The sequence below is a fragment of the Poecilia reticulata genome, chromosome 17 (genome assembly GCF_904066995.2).
Source record: "Poecilia reticulata chromosome 17, P_reticulata-male-v2, whole genome shotgun sequence".
Lineage (NCBI taxonomy): Eukaryota > Metazoa > Chordata > Actinopteri > Cyprinodontiformes > Poeciliidae > Poecilia > Poecilia reticulata.
The window spans coordinates 5,098,232-5,126,065 of NC_088846.1; the positions used below are offsets into that span (position 1 = coordinate 5,098,232).

Consider the following 27,834-nt stretch of genomic DNA (forward strand, 5'->3'; position numbering starts at 1 on the left):
CATCCGTCCTTCAATTTCCATGAGACGAGACACGTGGAACCCCGGTAGTTTCTCGGTACGTCACAGGGGAACACACAGACTCATAGGACAAACCTGGGCACACACACACACACACACACACACACACACACACACACACACACACACACACACACACACACACACACACACACACACACACACACACACACACACGTACACACACATACAAGTAAAGGTTCTCTCATACTTCTTCCAAAACATCAAAATTGGCTCTTATTGAGAGTCGAATGATGAAAATTGCGCCGTCCTCCTGTTCTCTACACCAGGCCCGGGTCAAACTACATGGCATGGAGCTCAGTTGTGTGCTGTGATTGGTCACAAGTTTGTGTGCTATGCAGAAATGTGCTACTGCCCAGTTTTTGTGTCTGCAGGTGACATGAATACGTTTAAGGGAGCGTTTATAAAACGCGGTGAGGAATTATGTACATTTGGACGATTCTTCACAGTACCTATAAAGACTGGTTAAAAACCAATCTTTGTTAAAAAAAATGGTTAAAAACTGCTTGATGGAAAACATAAAGTTGTTTCGCAAACTCTTACCACCGTCACCAGCATTGCTCAAAGGTTTCTAACTAAACTCAATGTGGCCAAAAACATGGATTTTGAGATGAGATGGATTTGAACCCGGGAACCTCTTGCTGCAAGGCAGCAGTAGTAACTGGATGGCACCCTGTGCTGCCAGATGTGTTGAAATAATTTACCTCAGGTGATCAGATCACGTCCACAGTCACAGGTGTAAACATCAGCACTTAGACATGCAGAGTACTTCTATAAACATCTCTTCAAACAACTCTCAGGAGATAAACTGCAGCATGGTACGGTGATATGATGTCGCTTGTGCAATAAGGCAAGTCATGAAATTTCCTCACAATTAATTATTCTACAGCGGTCTGCTGCATCATAGCAAAGCAGAAAGTGTTGGGAGCAGCCTGACCAAAAAGCGGTAGGCCCGGTACAATCACAGAGCGGGCCCAGTGCGTTCCGCAACAGCGTGTGAAGAGGTCGGCCACTTTCTTCAGAACCCTTCAAACTTTCACGTGGCCTTCAGACTGGGTTTCCACCGGCAAGCCTTACCTCACCAAAGACAACGCAAAGCCTTGGATGCAATGGTGTAAAAAGCATGACTAGATTCTAGACCAATGGGGAAGTGTTACTAAAGTGTGATAAATCGCGTCTCTGTCTGACATTCAAACAAGCAAGCCTCAGTTCAGCAGTTACCAAGAATTTCAATGATTTTATAGCTCTATTGTGTCAAATATAACGATTAGTGCAGAAGGGATTATGATGTCACGGTATTGTTCTTAGTTCTAGTGAAAAGGATCTATTGATAATTCAGAATGCTGTGACATTTGGGGCAATTTTATGCTTTCAAAGTTGTAAAGTCTGTAAAGATACGGATGAGTGAACTTCATGTCGAAGAGTCCTGACCTACAAACGATAGCGTACCTTTGTGATGAAGGAGCGGAAACTGTGAGCATCACCTGCTGCTCCAGTGATGCCTTTCCATTACTGAACATGGAAGCTTACAGGTGAACCAGCTGATGGGTGAAGGCAACCAGGACCCCTGCTATTGCTAACTGGATTACAGAGCCGGAGATCCTAAATTTTAGTCTGTGAAATCACTTTCTACCAAAAGCATAAAAACTATAAATGTAATGCGAGGTACATGCATCACATTAGTCGGGATTCAGGGATGAATGGAAGGCAGGGTTGGATGAAATGGTCTGGCCTGCATGCAACAAAAATACCAAAGGAGAGTAACTGGAAATGCTTTCTGATTAGACTGAACCTTGCAGGTGTGTCACTTCTCTGATGTGGTCAAACAGGATTTATCGGTAATAAACAGAAGTGAAATGGAAATTAGGCTACATCTGCAGAGCTGGGAAAAAAAAAAAAACTTACCGCAAAAGAAGGTCACTCAGTTTGTGTCTTCATATCTATTTTAGGGAAACTTTCCCAGCAGTTCAGTGACATAGAGATGGGATATGGGATGCAGCCTGAACAAGTCACAGGACAAACCTAGAAGCAGACCTGGCCGACATGCACAGACCAACACTGAACTACATCTAAAATCACCACTTAACCCAAAATGCAAAATTGGAATTAAAAGCACTTTTTTTTTTTAATCCTTGTGTAACGTTGATTTAGTCATAAATCAGGTTAGTAACTATATATCACTGAACACATGCTTGTTATTAGAGTTGTGAGGCCTTGGGATAATTCTAGGGAAGTAATCAGAATAATTTTCATTAAACAAAAAAAACCACAGTGTCAACATTCAAAGCAAACTCAAAACTTTCCTGTTCCTGCTCGGCTGAGGTAGAAGCTAAATATGCAAACTTGAGAGTTTTAGACTTTGCAGAATCACCTTAAACACAACATTATCCATGTGAGACACAGTGGCAGCAGAACAGTGCTGGGTGGGATGCAGGCCTGGAAGAAAACCTCTTAGTTTTATGTCAAACTCAAGGCCTGGGGGCCAAATCTGGCCCGCCATAGCTTTTTATGTGCTTTAAATAGAACCGTCAAACTTGCTTAAACATTATTTCATCAACTCAAATCGGTTTTTTATCTGTTTACTCCCTAATTGCATAAATTAGTCCCCTCCACTTCCTTGGGAATTATTGTGGATATTCACGCAAAATCAACAAATCCCTATTATGCACTAATGCATAATAGGGATTTTATTGCAGATTTTTCACAAAAATGGTGAAATACTTGGATCTGAGAGACAGTTTACTCCCACCTGCAGGAGGCAGTATGTCCTACTTCCACTGAACAGCTGTTCCAGCCTTACTTGATGTTGAATTATAATCCATAATCATCCGGCCGATGGCCAGTAATAAAAAGTCGCGTATAAAGTCATACACGAGCACAAATATTTCTAAATAACTACCATGAACACTTTTTTATTACAAAAAACCCACCAAAAACAATCGCAAAATCCTGGAGGGTCTGGAAAGATGTGCAATATTATTTAATTTTAAGAATGGATTTACTTTTTAGCATTTTAACGGCTTTTATTAATACATTCTGGTACAACTGGCCCTTTAAGAACATTGGTGATGTGGATTGGGCGCTAAAGGAAAATGACTTTGACACCCCCTGTGTTAGTGGATGTTAAAGTCTTTATTTCCATCCATAGATTCTCTATGTTTTTCAGTTTAGGCTTTCTTATAATCTAAGTGATCATAAAATCCATATATATGATCACTTATATATATAAAATCATTTTCATTTTCAGACGAATGTTTTTGTTTGCTAAGCCTCTTAACTCTGACATTTACATCATCCAGGAATACAAAGTCTTCTAAACTCCAGGGATTAACCTGTGCCGTTTCTACAAAGGGAACTTAGCGGATAATTTGTTTTAAATGGCATATTGGGGCTCTTTGTTACTAACAGCTTGTCACAAAGACACAATTTGTTCCCATCTCCTCGGCTGCATCCAAGATGAATGCCACAGATAAAACTGTTGGGCAGACAGAAAACACTATTTTAACTGCAGCAGGGTTTGGAAGGCAGTGGATGGTAATGCCTCCCTCTGGTCCAGTTTCTGATTTTTGCTGGATTTTTCTGGTTTTTTTAAAGTCATAACTTTTAAATCATGTTCATTGAGAAAGATTTTTTTTTCCAGTTTCAAAACTGGCCCTTTTTTCCCCTCTCTATTTGATTTTTCCTCTGCAGTCTGGGCATCCAAGGAGCCAAATATGAATAATTAAAGAAGCGTTTCAAACTTTTCCATTATAGTGTGTGCAAGTTGTTCAGTGTGGATTTATAGTCATATTTGATAAACTAGTATATGTGCACCGATGAGTTTTGGTTGTCAGATAAAAAGTCACTTTTAGATCTTACACCTTTCATTAATCCCACATTTATGTATTAAAATGTTTAATATAATATTCTAATCTTAAATATCATGATTTTATTAACCGTAAGTACATAATTGAGAAGTGGAAGGGAAGTAATGCATATTTTATTTCTTGAAGGGACAGTATCATGTAAAACTGCCTTTGAGCTTCACATTATGTTATTCCCTCTTTAATAACATACTTGGTATGCTGCTTTGACTCTGTCATACATGTTTGACAATTTCTTTAATTTCCCATTCAGCTGTGCAAAACGCCTGGGTGGACCTAGCTCCGCCTTCTAGGACATTTTCTCCTTGGAGCTGCATTTCTCAAGCTTCTGCCTCACTGAACTTCCTCACTGAGCTCCTTCGGACTAGCCAGCAGCAATTAGCAAACACCTGGTGGAACTGTGCATCAACTGAGCTCATTATAGGAGCTACTCATCAGTGAAACGCTGGCAAAATCCTTGCTAGAGTTAATAGAGGAGCCATGTTGTTTTGACTTCCTGAAGTCGGAGCTCCAGACAGAGCAGGAGGTTTTAAAGAGACAGAGGCCCAATTTCAAGGTGTTAAATTACAAAGTAAAATTTCTTTTCAGTCTTATTTGATATTTATAGAATTTTATAACAACTGAAATGAACACAGTTACTTGATTGTGCTACTTAATGTCACTATGTGGCTGGAAAACACCTAATACTTTAAAGATAAAAATCTAGAAAGTTTTCGTCACATTGGACGAAGAGAACTGCTGTTATCTTAGACTGTGTTGGTGTATTGAATAAAATCCCAATGGAACGCTGAAGCTCGAGGCTGCAGACAACACGAAAAAAAACAATTCATGGGGGTCAGGCAACGTTTGCATAACAGGCTATGGATATTTTTATCAGTGGAACTTCTGACGCTGTGAGCGTCGAAAGAGTCCACACACTCAATGCGAAGACGTACATAATCTCAAAATATGCCCAAGTGATTTCAGGATATCTGGCATGTTGCTACTGATGTAAGCAGCACTTTATCTCCCTGTCTCCATCTGTGTGTTTCTAACAGGAAATGCTTTGTACATGTTGATGACTTGCAGCGGTGACATTAAGTGTTATCAAGTTTGTTCTTGTCTTTATCGGTTGCAACACCTCACCAGTTCCTCCGTCGGCTGTTGTCATTAGTGACGTTTTCAGGGGTTTTGCATGCAGCAGCTTGACGGAGCGTTAGAAAAAGAGCATCTAATGGTCACTATTTCTGTCCTGTTCTTTTGATAAACAGAGGCCCAAACAAAAACGAACCGGCCTCCGCCAGATTCCTCTGGCTGGGGTGGCAGCCGCGGTCGTCTCAGGCAGAGGAAGTTGTGGCGGGGTGTCACGACGCTCTGTCAAACACGTGGAACACCTCTTTAGATAAAACTCCCCGTACATTCAGTACCACCAACAAACACTGAACAGCATGTTCACGAAGCACGCAGCAGTCACAAGGTGAAACCAGGCCGGGAACTACTTCTACTTTCCAAACAAAAAACAAAAAAAACAACAAAAAAAAAAAAAAACATGTGACAATAAAGATAAGATGCACATTACTTTATTCTTTGAAACTTTTATACAGTATAACCTGAAGTTAAGATGGAGATTTTGTGCTTGACTGTGATGGGAAGGAGGTTGCGCTCTTTTTGTATTTGCATCTGTTTGCATGAACTATTCCATCAGCTTGTAAAATCCATCATGTCCCAATGAGAAGTGAAAAGCAAAAACAAAACACATGTTAGCTACAGTCATCCCTTCTCTCTACCTTTGATTCACTTAAAAACTAAATTTCGGGTTTTTGATGCGTGGCATGAGTCGCCAGATCAGATTAGGTCAGACGTTGCGCTCTGACTGTCCTCAGATACATTTTCGCAATGAGTGAGCAGTTCTCCCCCCGACCCGCCCACCGTCTGCTGTCTGACTGCAGCTCTAAGTTTAACATGAGATGATTCATGCACTTCTCCAATAAATGGAGCTTCTAGGGCAGATTGAGTGAAATGTATGGAAGGCCAGTAGTGCCAAACAAAAATTGTAAAAAAATTAAATAAAAATAAAAAATTATTAAATGTGATAACTTAAGTCAAATTGAAATAAGTACATATGATTAAAAAAATCATAACCAATATGTAAATGGGTCAATAAATTACCAAATAAGGAAATATCAGTATTGTTAATTTAAGAGTAAATTCATTGTGCTCTAAAAGTATTTACAATCATTTCACTTATTCGTGGTTTCATATTTCTTGAAATAATCAAAAATATTTTGATTATTGAATTGAATCGAGATCTGGATTGTTTAACTTCCACAATAATAAAAATGCATCTACAGTAATGTTTGCCCCTCCCACTGACTCTGATTTTTCTGTCTCACAAACAAGATAATGAAATAATGAAATAAATAATCAAATAATGCATTAAAATCTTATAGAATTATTCACACATTCATCCAGGAATTGAATTAAACATTAGAACATTAAATAATTGTTGATTCGTGTATTTATCTGATTAATGTGTGTTTTTAAAGGTTTTAAATTTACACGAGAAAAAATGTTTATTCAACTTATCGCACTAAATCCGAATTGTGACACTTTTGGACTTCCATAGTGGGAAACGTGGAGGCATTTGTTACTTCAAGACCTTTGCTGCCACCTGGTGTTCAAATGACCTTTTTGCACCCTGCAGATCATTAATGTTCATTTGCATTGTACTCAGAAGGACCACACCCAAGCTGAACAGATTTAGTTTGTAAGATGTTTTAAAGCTGCAAACAGAAATAAACTTTAAATAGAGGGTAAAGCAGACAGATATAACTGTGTTTGCATATTAAAATGGAGAGAAAAACCTGCAGAACAAATCAGCATTTCTTTCCGCATAATCAATAAAAGTTGTGATAATACTTTACAATAAAGGAACTGATTCTGTATAGTCCTAGGCTAGGGAAATAGATAATTGTGGAAGATGTATGTGCACAGTTTCCTACAGGATTAGCTTCGTCTTAACATAAATAAACAGTAAATTCTCTAGAGCTGCAACTCACTACGGAACCACACAGGCTGAGAAGAAGTAAAGATTCATTCCCTATGCTCCAGGATGGGGACGGTGCAGGATAAACCGGTTATCCACGCTTCATCGCAGCCCAGCAGGAGGTTTTCACGGGACCTTTTCCATCGGAACAGTCACCTGGAGTCGGCTTTCTTCAGGAGTCCCTGATAGATGTCAGATTTTAGGAAGCGTGGGTAGCAATCCCTGGCCATCAGGCTGTAGACGAGCTTCTGCGCCGTGTCAAAAGACGTCAGAGTCGGCTGGGAGATGTTCTTTGTGATGTTTTCTCTGGAAGTGCAGTCGATGTTGATCTGGAATCGAACAATATGACCCAGAGTGTCGTTAGAGTGGCGGGGTTCTGAATGGAAGCGACTCAGTCCGACATGTTTGTTTTTTTTACCTGTCTGGGTGCTTCTGAGTGGACAAACTCAGAGTAGATCCTGTTGGCGGACGAGATCATCTCCGGGACCGTCTTGATTTTCTTGTAGTCCTCGCAGGCGAGCCAAAACAGGATGTTCTCCTCGCTGTACTCCGACTTCAGGAACTCCCGGAACGCTATCTGTCCGGCTGGAAATCATGGGTCAGGAGATTTGTGTCACGTCAAGTCAATTCACATTTGTTTAATCAGGGACAGAACATTAAACAATTTTACATGTTAAAAACAAAGCAATTGTTGTTTTCTAGCCACAGGCTAATTTGCAAACCCAGTCCTTGATTGGACCTTTATTAAAAGACAGCAAAATTACAATTGAAGATTCCTGTCACACACACACAGACACATATGTAAAATTTTTGGAACTTAACAAGAAAAACATGAAAACACATATCAGAGAAAGCTAACTCTCTACAACAGCGTAGGTTGGTATTGATCAGTGTTTAAGCCACTGTTTCAACTGGGAATTAAAAACTCTAAGATCTGTTACTATCTTTATTACTGATGATGAACTTTTCCAGATATACAAACTGTTAGAAAAGATGTTTCCTACCAACAGCCATCATTATAACTCTTTGAACAATTGAGTTAAGGTGAGTTGCAGCAACATTTCCCTTTGGGATCCATGTAGTATTTTTGAACCGAGTTGAATGAGGACCTCTGAATGAGAAGCTTTCTTGACCAAATGATGTTTTGTACTTTGAAGATTTGCAGTCTCCACTGACTTTGCCTCTGGTTACCCCTTGTCAACGACTCAAGGAGCAAAATTTGAAGATCCTCACCTTTGCAACCGAGGACTTTATCCACGGATTCGCTCCAAGTCTCAACATCGTCCAGCGGATCCTTGGGAAAGCAACAAAATCTACCCTTGAAAAGAGCATCAAGAGCCATGACTAGCCAAGTTATCTGCGACCGCTACGTGTAAACATCTACGACATCCTGATAAATCCTGCTAAAACATTTTCACAACGTGAGGCTAACTAACGCCCCAAAGTAAAAAATTAGACTTACAGTGAGTGAAAAACTCCTTGGTGTTTTCCACATGGCTGCTGTGTGAAGTTCCCTGCTGAAATGTGCTAAAGGCCCAATAATGATACATGCAGAAACTCACTTTATTGCCATCTCCTTCGTCTTCTGCTACAGGCGACGGAGACGAGGTCCTGCCAGGTTGAGTTTGGGGCTGTGACCGTTCGCAAATGATTGGAGTCGAGTGACTGAGCAAATCTAAATCTCCCCCACTCCGTCGACGCACCCCACCCAGTGTGGATGGAATATATGGAAATGGGCATGCAAAGTGTTGTTGTTGGGAGAACCAGGGCATCCTACCACAACATGAGGAAGAGAGAGCTCAGCCGTGATTTAGGCTGACCTCACCTGTTGGGCCACAGCGGTGGTTATTGCTAATATGGACATGTGGTTGTGTTAATAAGGAATAACTGCATGACTCGACTGGATAATTCCAGCGTTTAAGGTCAGGATGGGGTCAAGCAAAGTTCTCTAAGGCTTTGACGACAAGCATTCAGCCAGATTTCAGTCTTGAGTGACAGTATTCCTGCAGTGGAGCTCAAGATTTTTGAGCTTGAAGACCAAACCTACTTAAAACAACAAGCAAGCGATCAGGAAGCACCGAGTAAAAAGATCATGACCGTACGCAAATGGCCGTAAACAAATCGGCCGACGAGGGACGGAGCTCGTCATGCCTGCAGTTTTTGCATCCGCGCGGCGTTACTTAGGAGACAAAAGCGCCAAATGCACCGATTTATCATCCGCCTTCACACTCCGTGACAGAAGTTTGGAGCATTAAAGAGATCACCGAAGCTCCTGGGGCTCCTCCGCGCCGACTGAAAGACGGGGAGCGTTAAAAAAAAGGCAAACACTTGTGTGAGAATATGTGGAGTTTGAAAAGAGCAAGACTGACTGCAAAGAGTCACATTTACTACAGGAGAGCAGGCTCACATTTCACGTGAATAATTCTGTTTAAAGCGCTTCTGCTTTGCTGCTCTTGCTTAATAAATTATATTTCCAGATGCAGAATAAAAAATTTTTGATCAACCTCACATATTATTCGCTTTGTCATTTGAGCCGATGAATTAATGCGCCACTAGTCATTTCAGTTTTAGATCTCAGAGTTCAGGGATCAAACCATTCAGCGGTACAATGAAGAACAACTATAAACATTTCATATGTTTTATATGATGGCGAGGGCAAATGCTTCCAGTTTGCGCAAAAACTTCATACTTACACTGTTAGTGTTTCTTGTTTATAACTTCTGCAAGTTTCATGCTACAGGCCAAAGTTTTAAACATCATCCACAATTATCTATTGTTTGGGCATGGGCGGGTTTTGAGTAGACAGTTTCAGAAGTTTAGCCAGTTTTATCCAATTAAAAATCAGGTTTGGTGTGAACAGGTTAATGGTCCTGTTGGAACACATTGTTTTGCCCAAGTTACAACAATTTAAAAGTTTCTTTGAGGTGAGCTAACTTTATTTAGGTGTCATAGAAGCCAAATAGCTCAAACCTTGTTAAATCTTTACTAAAAGGGAATTTAATTTGACCGTGTGAGCAGTTGTACATTGTCACAGTTGCAGCAATCATTGATGTGGCATTTTTCAAAACAATAGCAAACATTCAAGTAATGTTGTATTTTCAAACAACTGATTGTGAACTCAGCAGGTGTGAAGAACCATAAGACTTTCGCCAACGTGTGACCGAGTAGCTTTGTTACTTTCCACAAGCTTCTTAACTGTATGAGTACAAGTGACTCTCTTGAGTACCAAAGACAAAAATACAAACTGCAGTCAATGATGATTTATTATATAAAGTCAAGAGTCTTTGGCCTTGGCTATTAAAGAGATAACAGTCAGGATGATCTCTTTAAAGACTTAGGTGAATGTCTGTATAATTTTGATCTTTTGTCGATTAGGGAACATTAATTGAAGCTGTATGTTGCATAATCATGCATGTGGAAAGAGCTAAATTAAGAGCACCTTCAAAATTATTGAAAAAGTATGCAAACGTCTCACCGCAACATTATATTTTTGGTTGTACTAAATTTTTTAGAAACCTTTCCAGTGTGGCTTCATCTTTGATTCATTAAGAGTCAAATACATGGTGGAATTTAGTGTGTGATTCCAGGATTATGGAACGAAAAGGATTCAAACTCAGTAGTTTGAAGAAATGTGTTCAGGAGAATTTCCTCCATTCACCAATGTCTTTTTTTCAGTTGCCAGGAGCTTTGCAGGAGTCCTGCTGCTGTCCGAATACATTCAGCTCTTGTGCATCGTCCTCATTTTGTAAGCAGTCCTGTAGCATACATGTTCAGTAAGAAGACTGAAAGGTGATGATGAACCCTCATGGGCGTTTGAAACTTTCTTCACTGCAGTCAGACATCTCAGCATGAAGTTCTTGATCAGTCAGAAATCCTTTCTTTCAGCTTCAGGCAAAGCCTTGCTGAAGTAAGAAGACAATGACAACAACTACACCTGTCCTTGCCTCATGGTCTGCTAATAAGGCTGACAAGTTCACCTCTATGACATGAAGTTATCCGAATGGTGTGTAGAGATTTTTGTTGAGATGTATTAAGGAAGTCAGGCTGCGCAGAGGAATAGTAAGAGAGTTGAGTAAATTTGTAGGAGTGATTCATTCAACATGTCTCTTCCTTCCTAGGTTGGCTGTGGAGGAAAAGAGATAAAATGGAAAAGTGTTAACGTCTTAAAGTTTCAGTCAACCCAGACTGTAATGGTTGGTTTGGATTTTTTTCTGTTGAGGTTCTGTAAAGCTGTTCCTGGTAATAGGTGCCTGAACTTTGGTTAGCAGAAAGCTAACCGCCTGTGTTTTAGTCGATATTAGCAATTTATGATAACTCCAGCCAAAACCGTTTATATGAGTAGGATGACACCCTGTTATTGGATATGAAATGTCTTTACTTTTGCAAGAGACATTTATAAAGTTTGGTATCGTCTACACAAGAAAATTTAACTTTATGTTGCACTTTGAATTTAGCAATGCAGTTTTTTCTTACATAAAGAATCTCCCACAGCTCCTCCTGCTTATTACATTCTATTAGAGAGGGAAAGAAAGTGGCGAACTGAGAAACTTTTGGGACAGACTTTAGCGTCTTTATTCAGCGTGGGTCGTGACATTTACCCTCAAAGGTAAGGCCATGGTGACTGCTGTGCCTTTGTGAGTAGATACGTGTTCATGTGGGTGAGTGTGTTCAAGCTGTTGAACACATTCTGTTTCTGGTGGAGCCTGGCCTCTCTCTGCTTTAAGCTGGACTCTAATACATTCTTTTTTTTTTTGCTTCAAATGCAACAATATCAGAGGAAAGGTCATGACCTTCTGTTTCTGAGACATAGTGGGAGTCTGATGCAGGCAGAAAGTGAGACGTGAGGCTTTGCAGGTGCAGGCAAAACAAACAAGGGAATGATTCACAGCTTAATGAATTTTGCCACTTCTAACTTCACTCTTTGACATTTGCAGAGTTAAATATAGCCAAGATTAGATTTTGTCTTTAACGTAGCTGATGTTTGAACACAGTCGGGGTCAAAAAGGAATGTCAGCATCGTAGAAGTTTAAAGATTTGGTCTTGATGGGCCAGATTTCAACTCTATGTTGGTTTCTGACAACTGAAGCATGAAATTATGCAAACTACAGTTTGTGTAGTATGACTGAATATCAGGGCCATTTTAATAAAACAAAATTGAAGTGGAATGACAATAAAGTCATGATATTAAAACTATTCTCATATTACTTTGACTTTATTCTCGTGTTATGACTATTTTTGTAATAATGTAGCTTTATTCTCGAAATATTATGATTTTATTCATGTATTATGACTGTTTTTGTAACAATATGACTATTCTCGAGATACTATGACTATTCTCATAACATGACATTTTTTTTAATTCTATGACTCTGTTCTCATATTATTACCAAATCAATCAATCAATCAAATTTTATTTTAGCAACAAGGTATTTCAAAGTGTTTTACATCATAAAAACACAAAGTCATAGAACATACAGCCAACAACTGAAACATTACCTTTAGCTATGTTACAACTTTACTCTCGTACGACTTATTATTCTCGCAATACGACAGTTTTCATAATACTTGGAGTTTGTTTGTGAAATATTATGACTACGAATTATTTTGACTTTTAACCGAAGTACTTTATTCTCGTAATGTTATAGCTATTCCCATATAAGTTTATATAAGGTCCTGATACTCTGTAGAGACAAATACAAAGAGAACAACAGAGAATTAAAGATATGTGATGCTGCAGTGAAGCAGAGGTGAAACCACAGTCCTTGATTCAGCTGTCACAGGTTTGATTTCCAGCCTGATGACCTTTGCTGCCCGTCTTCCCTCTCTCTTGTTACCCACCTTCCTATGTGACCAATCACATAAATGCAACTAGTGCCAGTAAAACCATAAAAAAAGAACCAAAGAGGTGTGCTCACACAACCAGGTTCCATATTCTCCGAGTCCGAATAATTAAAAGGCTAAACCATGCTATCACAAAAAGATCGACAAGTAAATGAGAACTAATCCATACTTGAGGTGAGCTATGAGCATAAGTAGTTCAGCGTTAATGGTGTGTGAACTGAGCTTTGTAGTAGTTCTTGATTAGTGTGCGCCACCAGTCCAACTCACCAAATACATTTCCAATAAAACCCTTAAAAGACGAAAAGAAAACACAAACAAACCATCTGCTGCACCTGTCTCAAAATCTAAGAAGCTTACTCCACTCTTGTTGAGCTTAAAGTGGACTGATGAGTCTCACCTGATTAGGAATATCTGCCAATTAGAAACATTTTCAGCTTATGTTTTAAGCAGCTAAAACTCAGAAACGTCTTCACTTTTCTGCATGCTCACAGTGACCAGACACCTATCTACCACAGGAATTAACTAATCATCAGGCATTCAAAGTTTCTAAAATCTCACTTCTGAAGGGCCAGACTATTTCTCAAAGTTTTAAATGAACGCTAAACATCCAACAGCACAGACGTAAAACCAAACAACCACGAGCTTGACAGAAACACGGTTAATTGGCTTATTGGCTTTCTGTACAGAGCAGCTGAAGCATTTTAAACAAAGAATGAAATGAAACAATTAAATGTTTTTTCCAGCCCACATGTTCATAGTTTGATTCAGCATTCCCCAGGAGGGGGGTAACGCAGCAGAATCCATATCGCCTCTATATGAAGCTTTTGTTTCAGTTCCATTAGCCTCAGCTTTAGCTTGTGTAAGCTATACATCTCAGTGCATTTCCACTGTTTCTAACATGATTTTAAGAATATCTGAGTCTCTCTCTCTTTTCTCTCCAGAGCCACAGACAGTTGCAGTGTCATTTGCTGCAGCAGACATTAGCATAACAGATCATTGGCTATATATGAGTGTTCACTTCTCCTCTGGGTTTGCTGGTTGTACACGCACATGCACACGCACACACACACACACACACACACACACACACACACACGCACGCACACACACACATTACACATACAAATAGTGCCTCTTTTTTCTCTCTCTCCCTCTCTTCCCCCCGCCTTCGCTGACCTTCTTGACCATTGGCTGAAATGTGACAGAACCAAAACAAGGCGAGAATGTAAATCACAGCAGATGATGGAAAACACCCAGGCTAACCCCCATTTGCATGTGAGGAGACGCGGCAAGTCGAGGAATTTGTTTTTCAAAAAAGGGCGACCGGGTGCGCGCAGCCACTGCAGAGTGGCTGTGGTGTTTCTGTCCAGATTAAGCCTTTTTCTTCTTCTTTTTTTATTTTGGGCATTTCAAAGCGTACTGTTCCCCTCCCACCGCCATTAGAGGTTACAGATAGCAGAGTGCTTCCCAACTATCTAAAAAGGCACATTTTGTTAAAGAGCACCTAATTTGTTTTCATAGTTTCACTAGAAAGGGCTGCACTACCTTCACCGTACACACGGTGGCACTGTAGTCCTCCCCAGCTGTTCTCTCTCTTCGCTTCTCTAAACTCCATTATGTTGTGTAATTACAACAGCCCTGGATTCGTCAGACTCTCCCTTTGTTGTTGGTTTTGCTGGGTTTATTCATTTGAACCTGAACGGGGTTTTGATTCCTCCACTGAGGCTACAGGCAGCAGGATGGAGGTTGAAGGTGGAGAGGAGGCGGCAACAAAACGAGAAAAAAAAAAAAGAACCGGGCGCGGCGTGACGCAGGGGAAGATACCCATATACGGATGCCTTCGCTCTCGCCGTGGCCGTCAGAGGTTCGATTCCCAGCCCGTTGTCCTTGTTCCGTATCTAACCCCCTCTTTCCTAACCCTCTTCCTGTCTGACCACGGTTAAATAAAAGCCCAGAGAGCCGAAAAATACCTTTAAAGTAATTCAGTAAGCATTTGTTTTGAATATTTCTATACAATTTTGCACGGCTTTTGTTTACTTAGATGGGATAAGGAGATGAGGAAAATGGCGGTGAAAAAAAAAAGAAAAAAAAATCCTTTTAATAATGATTCATTTCCAGCACAGCTCTACTCTACAGATCTCACGCTGCTGGCAGCCTCTCAGAATCCTGATATTTAGTGTGCAGCTGGCTGAAAAAGAAACCTGCCACCTGTTCTAGGTACAACATTCACACACTTTAGGAAGTGGAGGGAACTTGGCGTCGAGTTGGGTCTTTTTAACTGCATCCTCTGAATACGTTTGTGCTGCTTCGGTGAGGGCTTCATTGCATTGGAAGGGGAGGAGGTACTCACCTTGAGTCTTTCAAAACTTAATGTGGCCTTGTGTCTGCAGTTGCTCTGAGATTTATCCAGGTTCGTCAATATGGTTGCGGGCGTCGAGCGAAAACAGATTTTCAAGGGGGTGGATTTCACAGCTCGATATCTGAGTCTGGTAGTCAAATAATCTCTAGATTTGTCTCACATGGGGTCAGATAAAAGAGCTTCTGAGATGTGATCAACCTGCGTAAAGCTTGCGGAGTATTTAGCCCGGGGACACAACACTCCTGATTATCTGAGTGGAATTAGAATCTTTTAGTTCATGTATTTGAGAAATTATGAGCTAAGCTTGCTATTTGGATACTTTAAAGGGTCAGCACTATATATTTCCCTGGCACATAGTGGCATTTTATAGCACAATCAAGTAACTATGTTAACTTCAGTTAAAGAAATTTGATTTTGTAATTTAACGCCTTGAAATTGGGCCTCTGTCTCTTTAAGAAGCTCCTGCTCTTCCTGAATCTCCGCCTTCAGGAAGTCATCACAATATTCCTCTATTAACCCTTTAACAACATTTTTACCAGCGCTATACTGAGAAGTAGCTAGCATAATGAGCTCAGCTGATCCACCAGGTGTTGCTAATTGCTGCTGGCTAGTCTGAAGGAACTGAGTGGGGGAGGCGGAAGTACAAAAACTTGGAAACCAAAGGCGGTGCTAAGTCCAACCACAGCTGAATGGTTGCCATAGGAGTTTCGAGGATTTCTCAAACATACATAGAAAGAGTCAAGGCAACCCTCCAGGTACGTTTCTAATGAAGGAATAACATTATAACATCATGTAAAGCTTGAAAAAGCCAATCTATAAACAAGTTATTTTGCTTTTAGGTCTCCTCATACTAGCATTTATCTCCATTTTCATGTTTATTTCTTCAGCCAAACTGATTTCTGCTTCGTAAGTACTTTAGGACTTTTGAAGTCAGGTTCTATTAAAAGGTTGTAAGAAAAAACGTTACCTGAAATGGATAAGTCTCTTTGATACAAATCCAGAGTGGTCGGCCATGGAGGCTTAAGCTAGAGGCTAATCCGAGAGGGGCCAAGACCAAAGCGGACTTCATCATCTTAAAGCGAGTCCAATCACAACAGCATCAAAGTGGTTTGTGTAGAAGTTGTTTTTAATTAATCTTTAAACCCGTGTCAGGTTTAAATTGGTATTTAAAAACAAGCCGATGATGACTTGAATGAGAAAGTGAGGTTGGCCCTGTGCGCCAGCAGTGATCTTCCTGAGTGAAACAGCTACTTAGATTAATAAATGTCAAGCGTGCCACTCTGGGTAACTATTAACTAGAGGATATAAAAACTCCTACTGAGCATTAGACCTAATAATGACATTGAGGCTAACTCACACACTTCACTCCTGTGAGTCAGTGTTAAGTGTATGCAGTCTTGAGTTTAGATTCAAACTGCCTGGTCGCACTGGGGCCTAAAATTAGACAATTAGAAATTCAGAAATGCCACAAAGGGGCCTGAATATCACCCAAAAAACAGCAGAATGGGGTGCTGTGGTGGCGCAGGGGCAAAACATGACCCGTGTATGGAGAACCGTGGTCCTCCTTGTGGTGGTGGTCACAGGTTTGATTCCCAGCCTGGCGACATGTCTTCCCCCTCTCTCTTTCTTTCCTGTCAGACTACTTTCAAATAAAGGCCACTAGAGCCAAGAAAAACTCAAACAAATTAAATAAACAGCAGAATGTGCAAACAGAAATTATTAAATGGGGTGTATTATGTGTTTTCCAGCCACATAGTATCCTTTTATAACACAATCCAGTAACTATGTTATAGTCAGTTGTTATAAAAAGTTGCATATGCCAAACATGACTTAGAAGAAATTTGACTTTGTAATTTAACGCCTTGAAATTTGACTTTGTCCCTTTCAGAAGCTCCTGCTCATTCTCACATGCCGCCTTCAGCATGTCATCACATCAGCATTCCTCGATTAAGCGTTTAGAAATGTTTGTCTGAGCGTTGAACTCAGAAATAGTTCATATAATAAGTGCCACCGATGATCAGTTCTACCAGGTGTTTACAAATTGCTGCTGGCTAGTCTGAAGGAGCTGACTGTGAGCTGTGGGGGAGGGCTGCTCTGTGAGACGGAAGCTCTGCTTGGAAACTGCAGCTCTGAGGAGGAGCTGGTATTTGTAAAAAAAAAAAAAAAAAAAGAAAAGAAAATTTCATAGTAGTAATAATTTCAGACTGGGACAGATGATATATATTTTTGCATGTGTGCGGGGGGGGATTTTCTTTTGAAAAATAAAAAGGTGTTGGCTCCAGAGTTTCAGCCCAGCTCTTTCTGCTCTTATTTTTATGGTTCTCTCTCAGGAATGAAACATTTTTACCTTTAATGACACCAAAAAACCTGAAAAAACAAAGAAAAAAATATATAGATACATGTATATAAAATCCAATTTTAACCTAGGCTTTTCTGCACCATTTAGACACAGAATAGACATTATGATCACTGTGGTAAAGTAGCGTAACATTTTTTAAAAGTCTCATCAATTTGAGTAAATTGATGAGACTTCCTTCCAGGCTGCCTTACTTTCTATTAGTAGCTCAGAGGAAATGTTTTAAATGTTCTAACCTCAGCACAGCTTTCATTTAAAGGTGGCAGAAGTCGGCTTTGCTGTTAGCTCTTCTCAGAACAGCCAGAAGCTTCAGGCTTAGGGGAAAAACTCAACTGGATTTCAATTACATGAAGACACCGTTGGGAGATTTCTTCCACCGGTGCTATCCCTTTAAGAGGAGTTGTGACTTGTTTGACAGGGAAACTTTCGGATCCACGTTTGTTAATGCTAGCAGGCAATTAGAGGAAATCATGACCCCAGCGCCACCCACACCTTCACCCTGCCGAAGCCCAGCGCATGTGCCGCCGTCTTCCAGTGGGATGAATAAATAATGTGAATTTTTCAGATATTCTGCAGAGATTTCGAGGAGATTGACACCAACATGTTCTCCGAAGGACTTCCACCTTGTGAAGGCTACTAGAAACCTGAGCGCAAATGAGGCGAACCCCAATGCTGTCCATACATAATCTCGGCGTGCTGGAAATATGCAGATGTTCTGCAGAGGCACGTCTGGGTTGATACTTACTTCCATTTGCGAAAAGCACAGCTCGCCCCGTCCGTATACAGTAACATAAATAATTCCACACCAGAGTGGTTAGAGCTGATATGGGTCATTAATTTTTCAGTGATTTAGTATAGGGAGCTACATGCAACCGGTGTTTCCCACTGGCTTAATATGTGCACATTACAGCTCTATTTGTCCTGTTTATGCGCTCATTCAAAGCAATTAATGTCATTTATGGCCTCATTAACACAGATTTTACAGTAAAGTTTTTTTATTTGATGTTGTCCACATAGAGTATGTACATTTTACAGCAGTTGAATACCAAAGGAGATCAAATAATACATAAATTATATTAGATGGCAACTGAAAAAACAGCAATCTTTATATGACATAATATTAGTATTCAGAGAAGACGCGGTGTGTGTGAGAAGGGAATCTGATCACGACAAGCAGACATGTATGATCTAATAGAATGTTAAGAAAACAGTTAGGTGCTTCGCAGTCAATACGACCTCAGGCTTTCACTGCTTATTATTCACATATGGGGTTGGGGGTCGACAATGTAAGAGACACAAATCATCAGTTTTAATGAAAACTTAAGCATAACGGTATGAATCTGTAACATACCGTGGCTGTACAGAGGGAGGACAAAGTGTTGAATGTGCCTCAACAAGCACTTTTAACTGCATCCCTTCCTCAACTGTTTCCACTTTCCTTCAAGTTTCGGAAGGTTTAAGAAAGTCTTAAAGAAAATCCTCACTGAAGGCTGCTGTGATTCAGTGCATCACAAAGGCAACCGCATCCACGAAGCATCCAGCGGAGCAATCCCCTTTCTGGGCTCAGAATATTTTAGCCGATGGAGCAGAAAATGTTACCGCTGCTAAATAACCTCCCAGGATGGATTCGGGCTGTTGGTGCTAAGTGAATAATCAGAATACATACATCCACATTTCTGGTAATAATGCCTTTTTGTTTTCAAGGCAAGCGTGAAACAACAGCGCTGTTAACAAGCTCGTGTCTGCATGAAGTTACCCCTAGCTTAGCGAAAAACACCGTGGGAAAGCAAAAAAATACAAATAAAATACAGCTGTCTGTGCTGGCTTTAAGTTGCTAGGAAACAAATGGGTAGCAGGCATACAAAAACATGGCAGGTCTCAAAAAAGCCCATTACTTTGATTAATTGTTTTACCTTTTTAATTCACAAACTGAAATTGCATAAGTCACAATGTCCAACTTTAATATTAGAAAAAATTACTTCCATCATAAAGTTGGAATTCCATCTTGAAAGGTCAGACGTTTCTCACACAATCTGGCCTGAAAATCCAATATGGCAGCCATGCTATGCTAACGTCTGTTTCATAAAGTTAATAAATTAATTCTAATGATAACATTGCTACAGTGTTTGGATGAATAAACCTCCAAGGAATACCATCATTATTAGCTGGGGAGGCTAATAGTTATTAGCATGGTAATGTAGCACAACAGTTAGCAAACCATAGTGGTTTTTATAAAACTGTGTCTGGAACCCAGTAAGGTTCAGGGATGATTATTAACCCAGATCCAGGCTCTAACTTCCAAGGCAAATAAAAAAAACGAAACATAAACCGTCAGGAAAATAAAGATAGCTAAATTAAAACAACAACAGTTTCTGTCCTTCCCTGTTAGCCGTTTCTAAGGTAAAACGAGAAAACCACGGGATGAAATTTACCAAGCTGAAACGAGAATAGAAATCTTACAAAAACTAATGGAAGGAAATATTTCCCAAATTGTACATTTAAATTACTATTAATGTCAATTCACTGTGGTGCTGCGTCTGAGAAGTCATCAGCAGTGTGGTTACACAAAAATATTGCACTCTACATATCAGAACCTGTGGGGCCTAAATTAAGACACCACATCGTGTCTCAACAGTTGTGTTGCAAATCAGAGACGGTCCCCCGGATGATGGCGAATCCATTCCACACAGCTGTGCAATGTTTGCGATTACCAAGCAGAGGGCTCGGTTTTGGCTTCCCCCCGCTCGTTAAACACACAGGAGCGTGACCTTCTACGGAACATGGTGGCGCCGGGGCCCTTCCTCCGAGTGATGCGCATGTAAATGTCAGAGTGCAGGAACCTTGGGTAGGAGTCCTTTTTCATCAGGCTGAAGACTTTCATCTGGGCTGTGTCAAAGCAGCCCCTCATTGGGTGCTCCATGTTTTTCTGGATGGCCATCTTTGTGTTGTAGTCGATGTTGACCTGAGTTAAAGCAAAGTCAAACATCAAGTATAACCAGTTAGAACAGGAGACACGGCTTGTAGGCGGTGCATTAAAAACAAATATCCAGCAGAGTGACGCGAATGATTTTAGCTTCGTTGGTCAAGATTTAGAGTAGCTTGCAAAACAATCGACAGCCCTCGAACTTATCAGGTTTTGTCATATTATAACCTCAAATTTCCTATTTTATGGGTTACAGCCAACAAAAAGTAGTGTATATTTGAGAAGTTTCACAATAAAATTTGTAAAAGCGGGCATATATTTATATCCAACAAATCATATTTTACTGTAATTACAGCCGCAGGTCTTTTGGACTCACTACCAGCCTTCCATGCCTAGAGTCTGAAATTTTTTCAATTTTTTTTGCCAAATGGCTCAAACTCAGTGAGTGAAAATCTGTTTTCTGGTTTTGCCACAGATTCTCAAACTTGATTCAGAACTGGACTTTTGATTCAGCCATTCCTAACGGTGGGGTTGGTGCGTTTCATTGCGGTGTGAAGTCTTTGCTTAAAGGCCAGACAGACACATTCAGGTCTGAACCAACCAGTGGAGATTGCTTCATGTGTTTGCTGTGTTTCCTCCACAGCTTGGGGCAAACTGCAAACTTCTTATGGCTTCCCTACTCTCACCATAGCATAGAGACTAGAGGTGTGCCAATCGATCGGCCACCGATCATAATCGGCCGATTTCCGTGAAAAAGTGCATGATCGGTGATCACCGATCACGGTCTCTTGTTGCCGATTACCTGCATCTCATTTCGCAGTCTGCCTGTGCAGCTGGTCTCCTCTTTCTTTCACTCTGCGCAAACGCGCAGCAACAAATCCTAAGCGATGTGAAACTATAACGCACTGAGTGACTGGGGAAGTTTGCGTGTTGCGGCGGAAAATTGAAGCACGTCAAAATGCATCAACACGACGAAACTAATGTGGCATAAAAACAATGCCATACTTGACGGAGTTTGGCTACATCGAGGCTCACTGCAGTAAAAAGACATATGGAGGATCAGATAGCAGGTAAAGCAGGGCACAGCTACAAACACTCACCCGGATTAGCATGACGGTCAGAAAGCTAAACAAATAACCCGCAAAATTATTTAAGTCTTCGAGCTGCGATGTGGTTCTATTCTCGCTGTTGAACCGCTGCTACGTGCTACAGGTAGTAATATTTCAGACGGAGCACCGCTTCTGCTCCACCTGGTAGTGACTCTCACACCGAACCTCTGTTTAAAGCTGCAGCATCTAACTTAAAAAAATAAATTTTACATATGTATTAAAACTTTCGCTGTCCTAACATGAGACAGATCTCTCAAAAAAAATATCGATCTCTTCCCAGTTCTGCATAATTACTCCACTCAGTCAGAAACAGCCAATCAGAACTAGCAGTAATCAGCTAGCCGCCATGCTATCAGGAAGTTTTCATTCAGTAACTCTGGATTGTTTATTGTAATGGATCCTGTATTTGCCTTTGAATGTTACATTTTATACTTGGAATTTTTTTGGCAATGTTGAGAAGTTTTATTTTGGCTCTTTGCATTATTTAGCCTCTTCAGAACCTTCATATGTTTTCAATCTGTTAAAGATAGTATTATTGATAGCAGTACAATTTGCACAATACCTGTTTTGTTTAGTTTTCTTCTTGGAAAAAGTTATTAAAAACAAGTTTTTGTCTAAATTAAGATGAATTCATGGTTCCTTTTTCCACATAATGTAACCGGTAGTGTTTATGATTAAAAAAATAATAATAATTATGTGATCGGTATCGGTGATGGGCCCTCATGGGTGATCGGAATCGGTATCGGCAGGAAAAAACCTGATCGGCACATCTCTAATAGAGACCATATTGTATTTGTAAAAAAGAAAAAGAAAAAGACTTTAAATCATGTGTAATTTTACTGACACTTCCTAACTTTGCAGTACTTTGAATTGGCCAATCACACAAAGTCCTAATAATGAATGCCGTCCATGAATCAGGGTCGAAACAATTAATGGGATTAATTGTGATTGTAATAATTGTCAACTAATTTACTAATCGCTAATTAGATTATAGACTCTAAAACATGCAATTTGAGAAAATAGCAACATACTCAGAGCAGCATTGAGCTGCTCTGAGTATGCTCTGTACAAAAAATATATACATTTTGCATTTTTGATTAAATAACCCTTCTTTGTCTGTATAAAATAAGCTTAAATGGTTAAATGAAAAATCTGCAGTGTACCAATGATTATTTATGGTCAGAATAGTGAATTACTAAAAGCATCGTGAGCTGCAGCCCTACTATTAATAACTCTGTGAGGAGTAGTAAAACCATCAGAAAGTTATTTCTGTGATTCACAATTTGGAAAACATCAACAGATAAAGGGCTGAGAAAGGTTCCCCAAAGAAAGACGGGGGAAGTCCCACATTTGCTCGAGGAAGAGTGTTGGTACATTTTTATGATTTTAGACATGCCCTTTGTGAAATGCGCTCGTCATATCTTGCATTATTATCCTACATGCTGGTGTAGAAGTTTATCTCTTCTGCAAACGAACCGTCCACAACAGGAACTACAATGCTCATGTCAGCCAAGCTGCCATGCTAAAAAAGAAGAGAAAAAAAAAGCCTTTCACCCTCTTAAATGTGTGCTCATTCTAGACTGAAAGTGTGTGGGAGATGCTCTCTTTAGCTTTGCAAAGACAGTTCAAAACCTCAAACCAGACGAGCAGACTCCTCAGCAGCCTGAACTGCTGCAGGCTTTGAACGGCGCATCAGATGGTGGTCGCATCATCAAGCGCAAATTGTCTGGAAACCGCAACTGTCTCACACACAGAAATAACTCGGCCTGCTTTTTGCAGCATGCATGCACATGACCTCAGCAAGCTGCTGCACCTAATGATTGTTCACAAAGGTCAGCTCGCCGCAGGCTCATGTCTATGGAGTGTGTTAGTCCTCGCCCACGGTTATTTTTATAACGGTGACATAAATATTTCATCTCAATCAGCCCTCAGTGACAGATAAGCTAAGAAAATGCTAAATGTCACTGGCGCGTTCACAGCTCCGTGCCATTAAATCTGCGCAGTTCTGGAGAACATAAAGATGCCACCACCGTACCTCTTTAGGAGCCTCCGATTCAATATAAACGGTATAAATATATTTGGCTTTGGACAGCCGCTTGGTTTCTGAATCGATGGTCTTGTATTCTTCGCAGGCCAACCAGAACTCGATGTTTTCCTCACTGAACTCCGTCCTGAGGAACTGAGAGAAGGTTTCCACCCCATCTGAAAAAACAGAAACACAAACTGTTAGAACAACATGTGGTAAAAGGAGAGATGTTCTACTACTGGACATACAGGGACTGTCGATCAACTTTTCTATAATTTGGGGGAAATTCTGTCAAATACTGTATTGGTTGTTTTATTATATTGGCATGTTAGCATGACAGAAAGTCCAAACTTCCCAACTCTGACTAAAAGAGATCAGTGTGACTTCCTGTTTAAAAGTCAGCTCTTTGGCCAACAATTAACTCTTTGGTGTTCACGGCGGTCTGTAAGCTAAAGATACTGGTGTAAGAGAACATGGCCTGTTCTGTGACCAATAGAAATGACACGGCTTTCTCATAATCCTGAGTAGATTCTGATGTAAATGCTGGTGGATTCTTTAATTTGTTCTCTCTGAAATTTAATTCTTTAAAAAAAAAAGGTTTTATTGGCTCTAGTGGCCTTTATTTGATAGTTAGTTAAGAGGAAAGTGGGTAATGAGAGAAGGGGAAGACATGCGGCAAAGGTCGCCAGGCCGGGAATTGAACCTGCGACAGCCACGTTGAGGACTGAGGCCTCCATATGTGGACTGTGCTTAACCCTTGCACCACCACAGCACACCTCAGAAATTTAATTCTTAACCTGTTTTTCCCCATTCTGATGTAAAATAAGTTGAACAAGACCAGTAAACAATGATGCTTTTAATGCAAAGTTGTACTAAAAGTTGCATTAAAAGTCCATTAAGTGTCAACTTTGCATTAAAAGTGTCATTATTTACCGAATGACACTTCAGGACATCAGTCATAAACAATCATGTTCATAATATGTGTTATGTCATGTTTTCCATGCTTTGTCACGTATTTGTGAAACTGTCACCTTGTCCTGATGGTACATGACGAGACAGATGCTAAGACAGATCCTCTGCCTCCTACCTTAGCTACTATTGCCATCTGCAGAAACAACCCATCAGATCCAGGAGGAGGGTCTTAATGTTGTCAATCAACCTCGTGTGCGCGCTGCTCAATGTGCTAATGGCAGCAGAACAACTCACCGTTCCAGGAAAACTAGTTACCTACAGTCATCTGTAAGCTATGCTAATTAGCATTAGCATTCATATAAGGGAACACTGGGAGATGGTTGATTTTTTTTTCAGATTATCTGTTTCATGCTAAACTATCACAACACAGTGACAGTTTTAATATGTAAAACAGGTGTTTTGTATAAAAGTTACATACCCCAACTTTAATTCTTACTGAAAATAGCACCATCTTTTGACTACGTCATCAACAATTAGTGACTAGTGGAAAGTAGGTCTACTAAGATTAGAATTCAACAGGAGTTTATGTCCATCTAATTTCCTTAGCTTTTAGTTGGTCTGTGGTAAATAAGCATTAACTGGTAACTGTGATTGTCCTTCAACAATCTCTAGAAAACATTTTCCATGTTGATATTTATGTTCTGAACATTAATACCTTTCACCAAATGTGATTTTTGTTGCTGGTATGATGGAAAACTACCAATTTCAAACTGGAACTTTTTAAAACCTTGGTATTTACCACCACCAGCCCCATGTACGCGAGTAACTTCAGTAAAAAACATTAAAAATATTCACAGCAGGTCTACAAGTAACTATAAAGGCATCTTTAAAAATGTTTCCAAAACAGCACACAGGGTTTCAGTGTGGCCCCTAGTCTTACTTCTGTGATTAGGAGGAAGTTGCACAGTTTCTGTATTGCTGTCTGTTCTGACAAAACATTAAAAGATGTAGTGAAACTCCCGCTGTCGTCTCCATTGTCTATTTATTGCTGCGAGCGCTCCGTTCCAGTTTTGAGCCCATATAAAGCAAAAGCGTCTGACAGTCGAGTCGACTGTTTCGGACAGCAATTTAAACGAGCGCTGCCGTGAAAGTTTCCGAGGCTCGGACTGACCTGTGTGCTTCAGCAGCTCTTCAAAGGAGTCGCTCCACTGCAAGGCTGCCTCTGGTGAGATGCTGCAGATAAAAAAAAAAATAAAAAAAAGACAGGACAAAAGAGTCAGACGAACGGTCAGATCCTCCCTAATGATGCAGCGAGCAATGTTTTTGTGGGGATTCTCAGAGAGCCGTCTCCTCGCCAGGTTTTCTGCATGCCGCCTAATGAGTCGACGCAGGGCCCGCTGGAAACTCGGGGAGGTTAAAAATGAATCACGGTCGCCTGGCATAATAGCGGCTGTAACGTGAAAATAATGAATTGTGCCTCACTTGCTCGTTGTCGTGTTTGTCTTTTTATGGGGACTGACGTTTTCATGGGAGCCCGACTTGGTGAGAAAAAGGCTTAGTCGGCTCTTCCTCTCTTTGTCTTTCTGTCTGCAAAACAAGGCAGAAAATACATCAAGCTCCAAAACACTCGGCGCCGCACTTGTGGCACTATTTAGCAAATCAGCAACTTATTTGCAGACTTTTCCTCTCTGACACATTTTGCGGTGGTTGACATGACACACAATTAATTACACCGCTTGCTCGTGGTAAAGAATGACCTAAAAGATAAGTCAGGTTAGCTGACAAGTCTTAATAAAAAGCAGAGAGGCTCGCTGGGAACGACTTAAAGCTGTAAAAGTGGTAGTGTTGATTAAAATCAATCTGCTGCCTTGCAGTTCCAGTTCCACACGTATATTAATAAACATCTTCAGTAAATCTGCTCTAAATTAGTCTTTAGATGACTGAAAAGGAGTGGAGTTCAGACACCAACCTGCTGCTGTCGTCCTTCATCGCTGGTGACTGCAAGTCCTCTACAGCAAACATTCTGAAATATGCTTCCTCCTTTGGGGCCATGTAGTTAAATTGAGGAAATAGAAAAAGCAGCGTCTCCATGCTCGTCTGTCAGTGTGAGTGTCGTGCAAAGCCGTAGGCCACAAATAGAGCCGTGAAAAAAAAACAAAAAAACTGTTTAACCCATCAGTTGATGAGCCACCTCATCTTTTATAAACCCTGCTCACATTTAATTTCCCATACCTGCTCCACTTCCTGTAACGGGCCAGCAGCTCCATCAGTGACACGGAAAATCCCCTCGGGTTCAACATCCTGTCGACAGATTGCTTAAAGTCTTTTTGACAAAGAAACATGGTTACGCTAATTAACAGAATTTTTTTCTTCTTTTTTGGGGGAAGGCAACATCTTGGACATTTTTTTTATTTGCCAGTGAAAAAAATAGCTGAGGTGATTTCAGGGAAATGTTCTTTTTAGATACATTATAGGGCGAATGATCAGTGATGTAGAAGTAGTTATACCTCTTGAAGAGTTTTGTATTTGGGTGCAAAAATTATAAGTTATCTAGTTGGTAGATTTTCTGGGCTGTGGATCTCTGCAGCTCCTCCAGAGTTACCATGGGACTCTTGGTTGCTTCTCTGGTAACCTAGTCTGCTGTACTGTTACTCAAGGCCAAGCAAGGCCATATTATGTAATCTCCATGTCCTCAACCGGTTTCTGCCAACGTCCAGCTGACTGGGAAACGCCAAAGGTGACAATAATACTATCAGACACACGGCAGATAAAGATATAACTGGGTGAAATCATGAAAAGGGGACCAAAAAGAGATCAACAGTGTGGAGGATTTTCCTCCCAGGAACAACTAGAATAGTGAAGGACTTTGTATGGTAAAGGACTCGGTAAACACTACCAAGATGGTAATGTCTTGGTAGTGTTTGCTAAATGCCAGATTTTTTATTTTTAGATGGTGGACTAAACACTGACAAGTTAGACGTCCAAACATTGGGATTATGTTTTGACTGTGGGCTGTTGTTGTGTTTGTGTTGTGCTTTTTCACCAACCTCGAGTCTCCACTTCCTCATAAGGCCGCCTCTACTGATGAGCAACCAAATGGTTCTCTACCCGAGTGTCAACCCACATGATAGCATTGAGTTTCAATCTCTAATCTTTCTTAATACTTCCTGTTCTTACCTCATGGCTTTTCTGTTTTCCTCAAAGAAAACCTTCAATGGTCTTCTAGAGATTCTCTAAGGAATCCATGCCAATGTAATGAAGCGTTTCTGCCTTGCCATGCCTGTATGTCGCTCATGTTTTCATGTCTCCATACAAAGTATTTCATTCCTAATCAGTTTTATTCAGCCATGCCTAATCCTCTGTCTCTCCGTTTTACCTGTA

General features: G+C 40.4%; 2 protein-coding genes across 5 annotated transcripts in view; both read right to left on the reverse strand.

The window, feature by feature from the left end:
• Positions 1-5,445: 5,445 nt before the first annotated feature.
• Positions 5,446-16,095, reverse strand: rgs1 (regulator of G protein signaling 1). 4 transcript variants are annotated; one of them, XM_008433242.3, is made up of 4 exons: positions 8,490-16,095; positions 8,161-8,245; positions 7,346-7,512; positions 5,446-7,256 (listed from the first exon to the last, which is right to left on the reverse strand). In XM_008433242.3, exons 1-4 carry the CDS (start codon positions 8,697-8,699, stop codon positions 7,080-7,082), a joined length of 639 nt encoding a protein of 212 aa, XP_008431464.1. In that variant the 5' UTR covers positions 8,700-16,095; the 3' UTR covers positions 5,446-7,079. The 4 variants fall into 4 exon arrangements, with proteins under 4 accessions (XP_008431464.1, XP_081454357.1, XP_081454356.1 ...); XM_081598231.1 differs by having other exon boundaries at positions 8,161-8,221; positions 8,390-8,604; XM_081598230.1 differs by having other exon boundaries at positions 8,390-8,604.
• Positions 16,096-18,460: 2,365 nt separating this feature from the next.
• rgs18 (regulator of G protein signaling 18) overlaps positions 18,461-27,834 on the reverse strand; it is a 9,395-nt gene continuing 21 nt past the window's right edge. The window contains exons 1-6 of the mRNA XM_008433247.3: positions 26,686-27,834; positions 26,423-26,550; positions 25,936-26,040; positions 25,625-25,686; positions 23,551-23,717; positions 18,461-20,445 (exon numbers count right to left, since the gene is read on the reverse strand). The exon at positions 26,686-27,834 is cut by the window's right edge and continues 21 nt beyond it. Of these exons, the coding sequence (XP_008431469.2) occupies positions 20,191-20,445; positions 23,551-23,717; positions 25,625-25,686; positions 25,936-26,040; positions 26,423-26,544 (711 nt within the window). The 5' untranslated portion in view covers positions 26,545-26,550; positions 26,686-27,834 and the 3' untranslated portion in view covers positions 18,461-20,190. The remainder of the gene's footprint in view (positions 20,446-23,550; positions 23,718-25,624; positions 25,687-25,935; positions 26,041-26,422; positions 26,551-26,685) is intronic.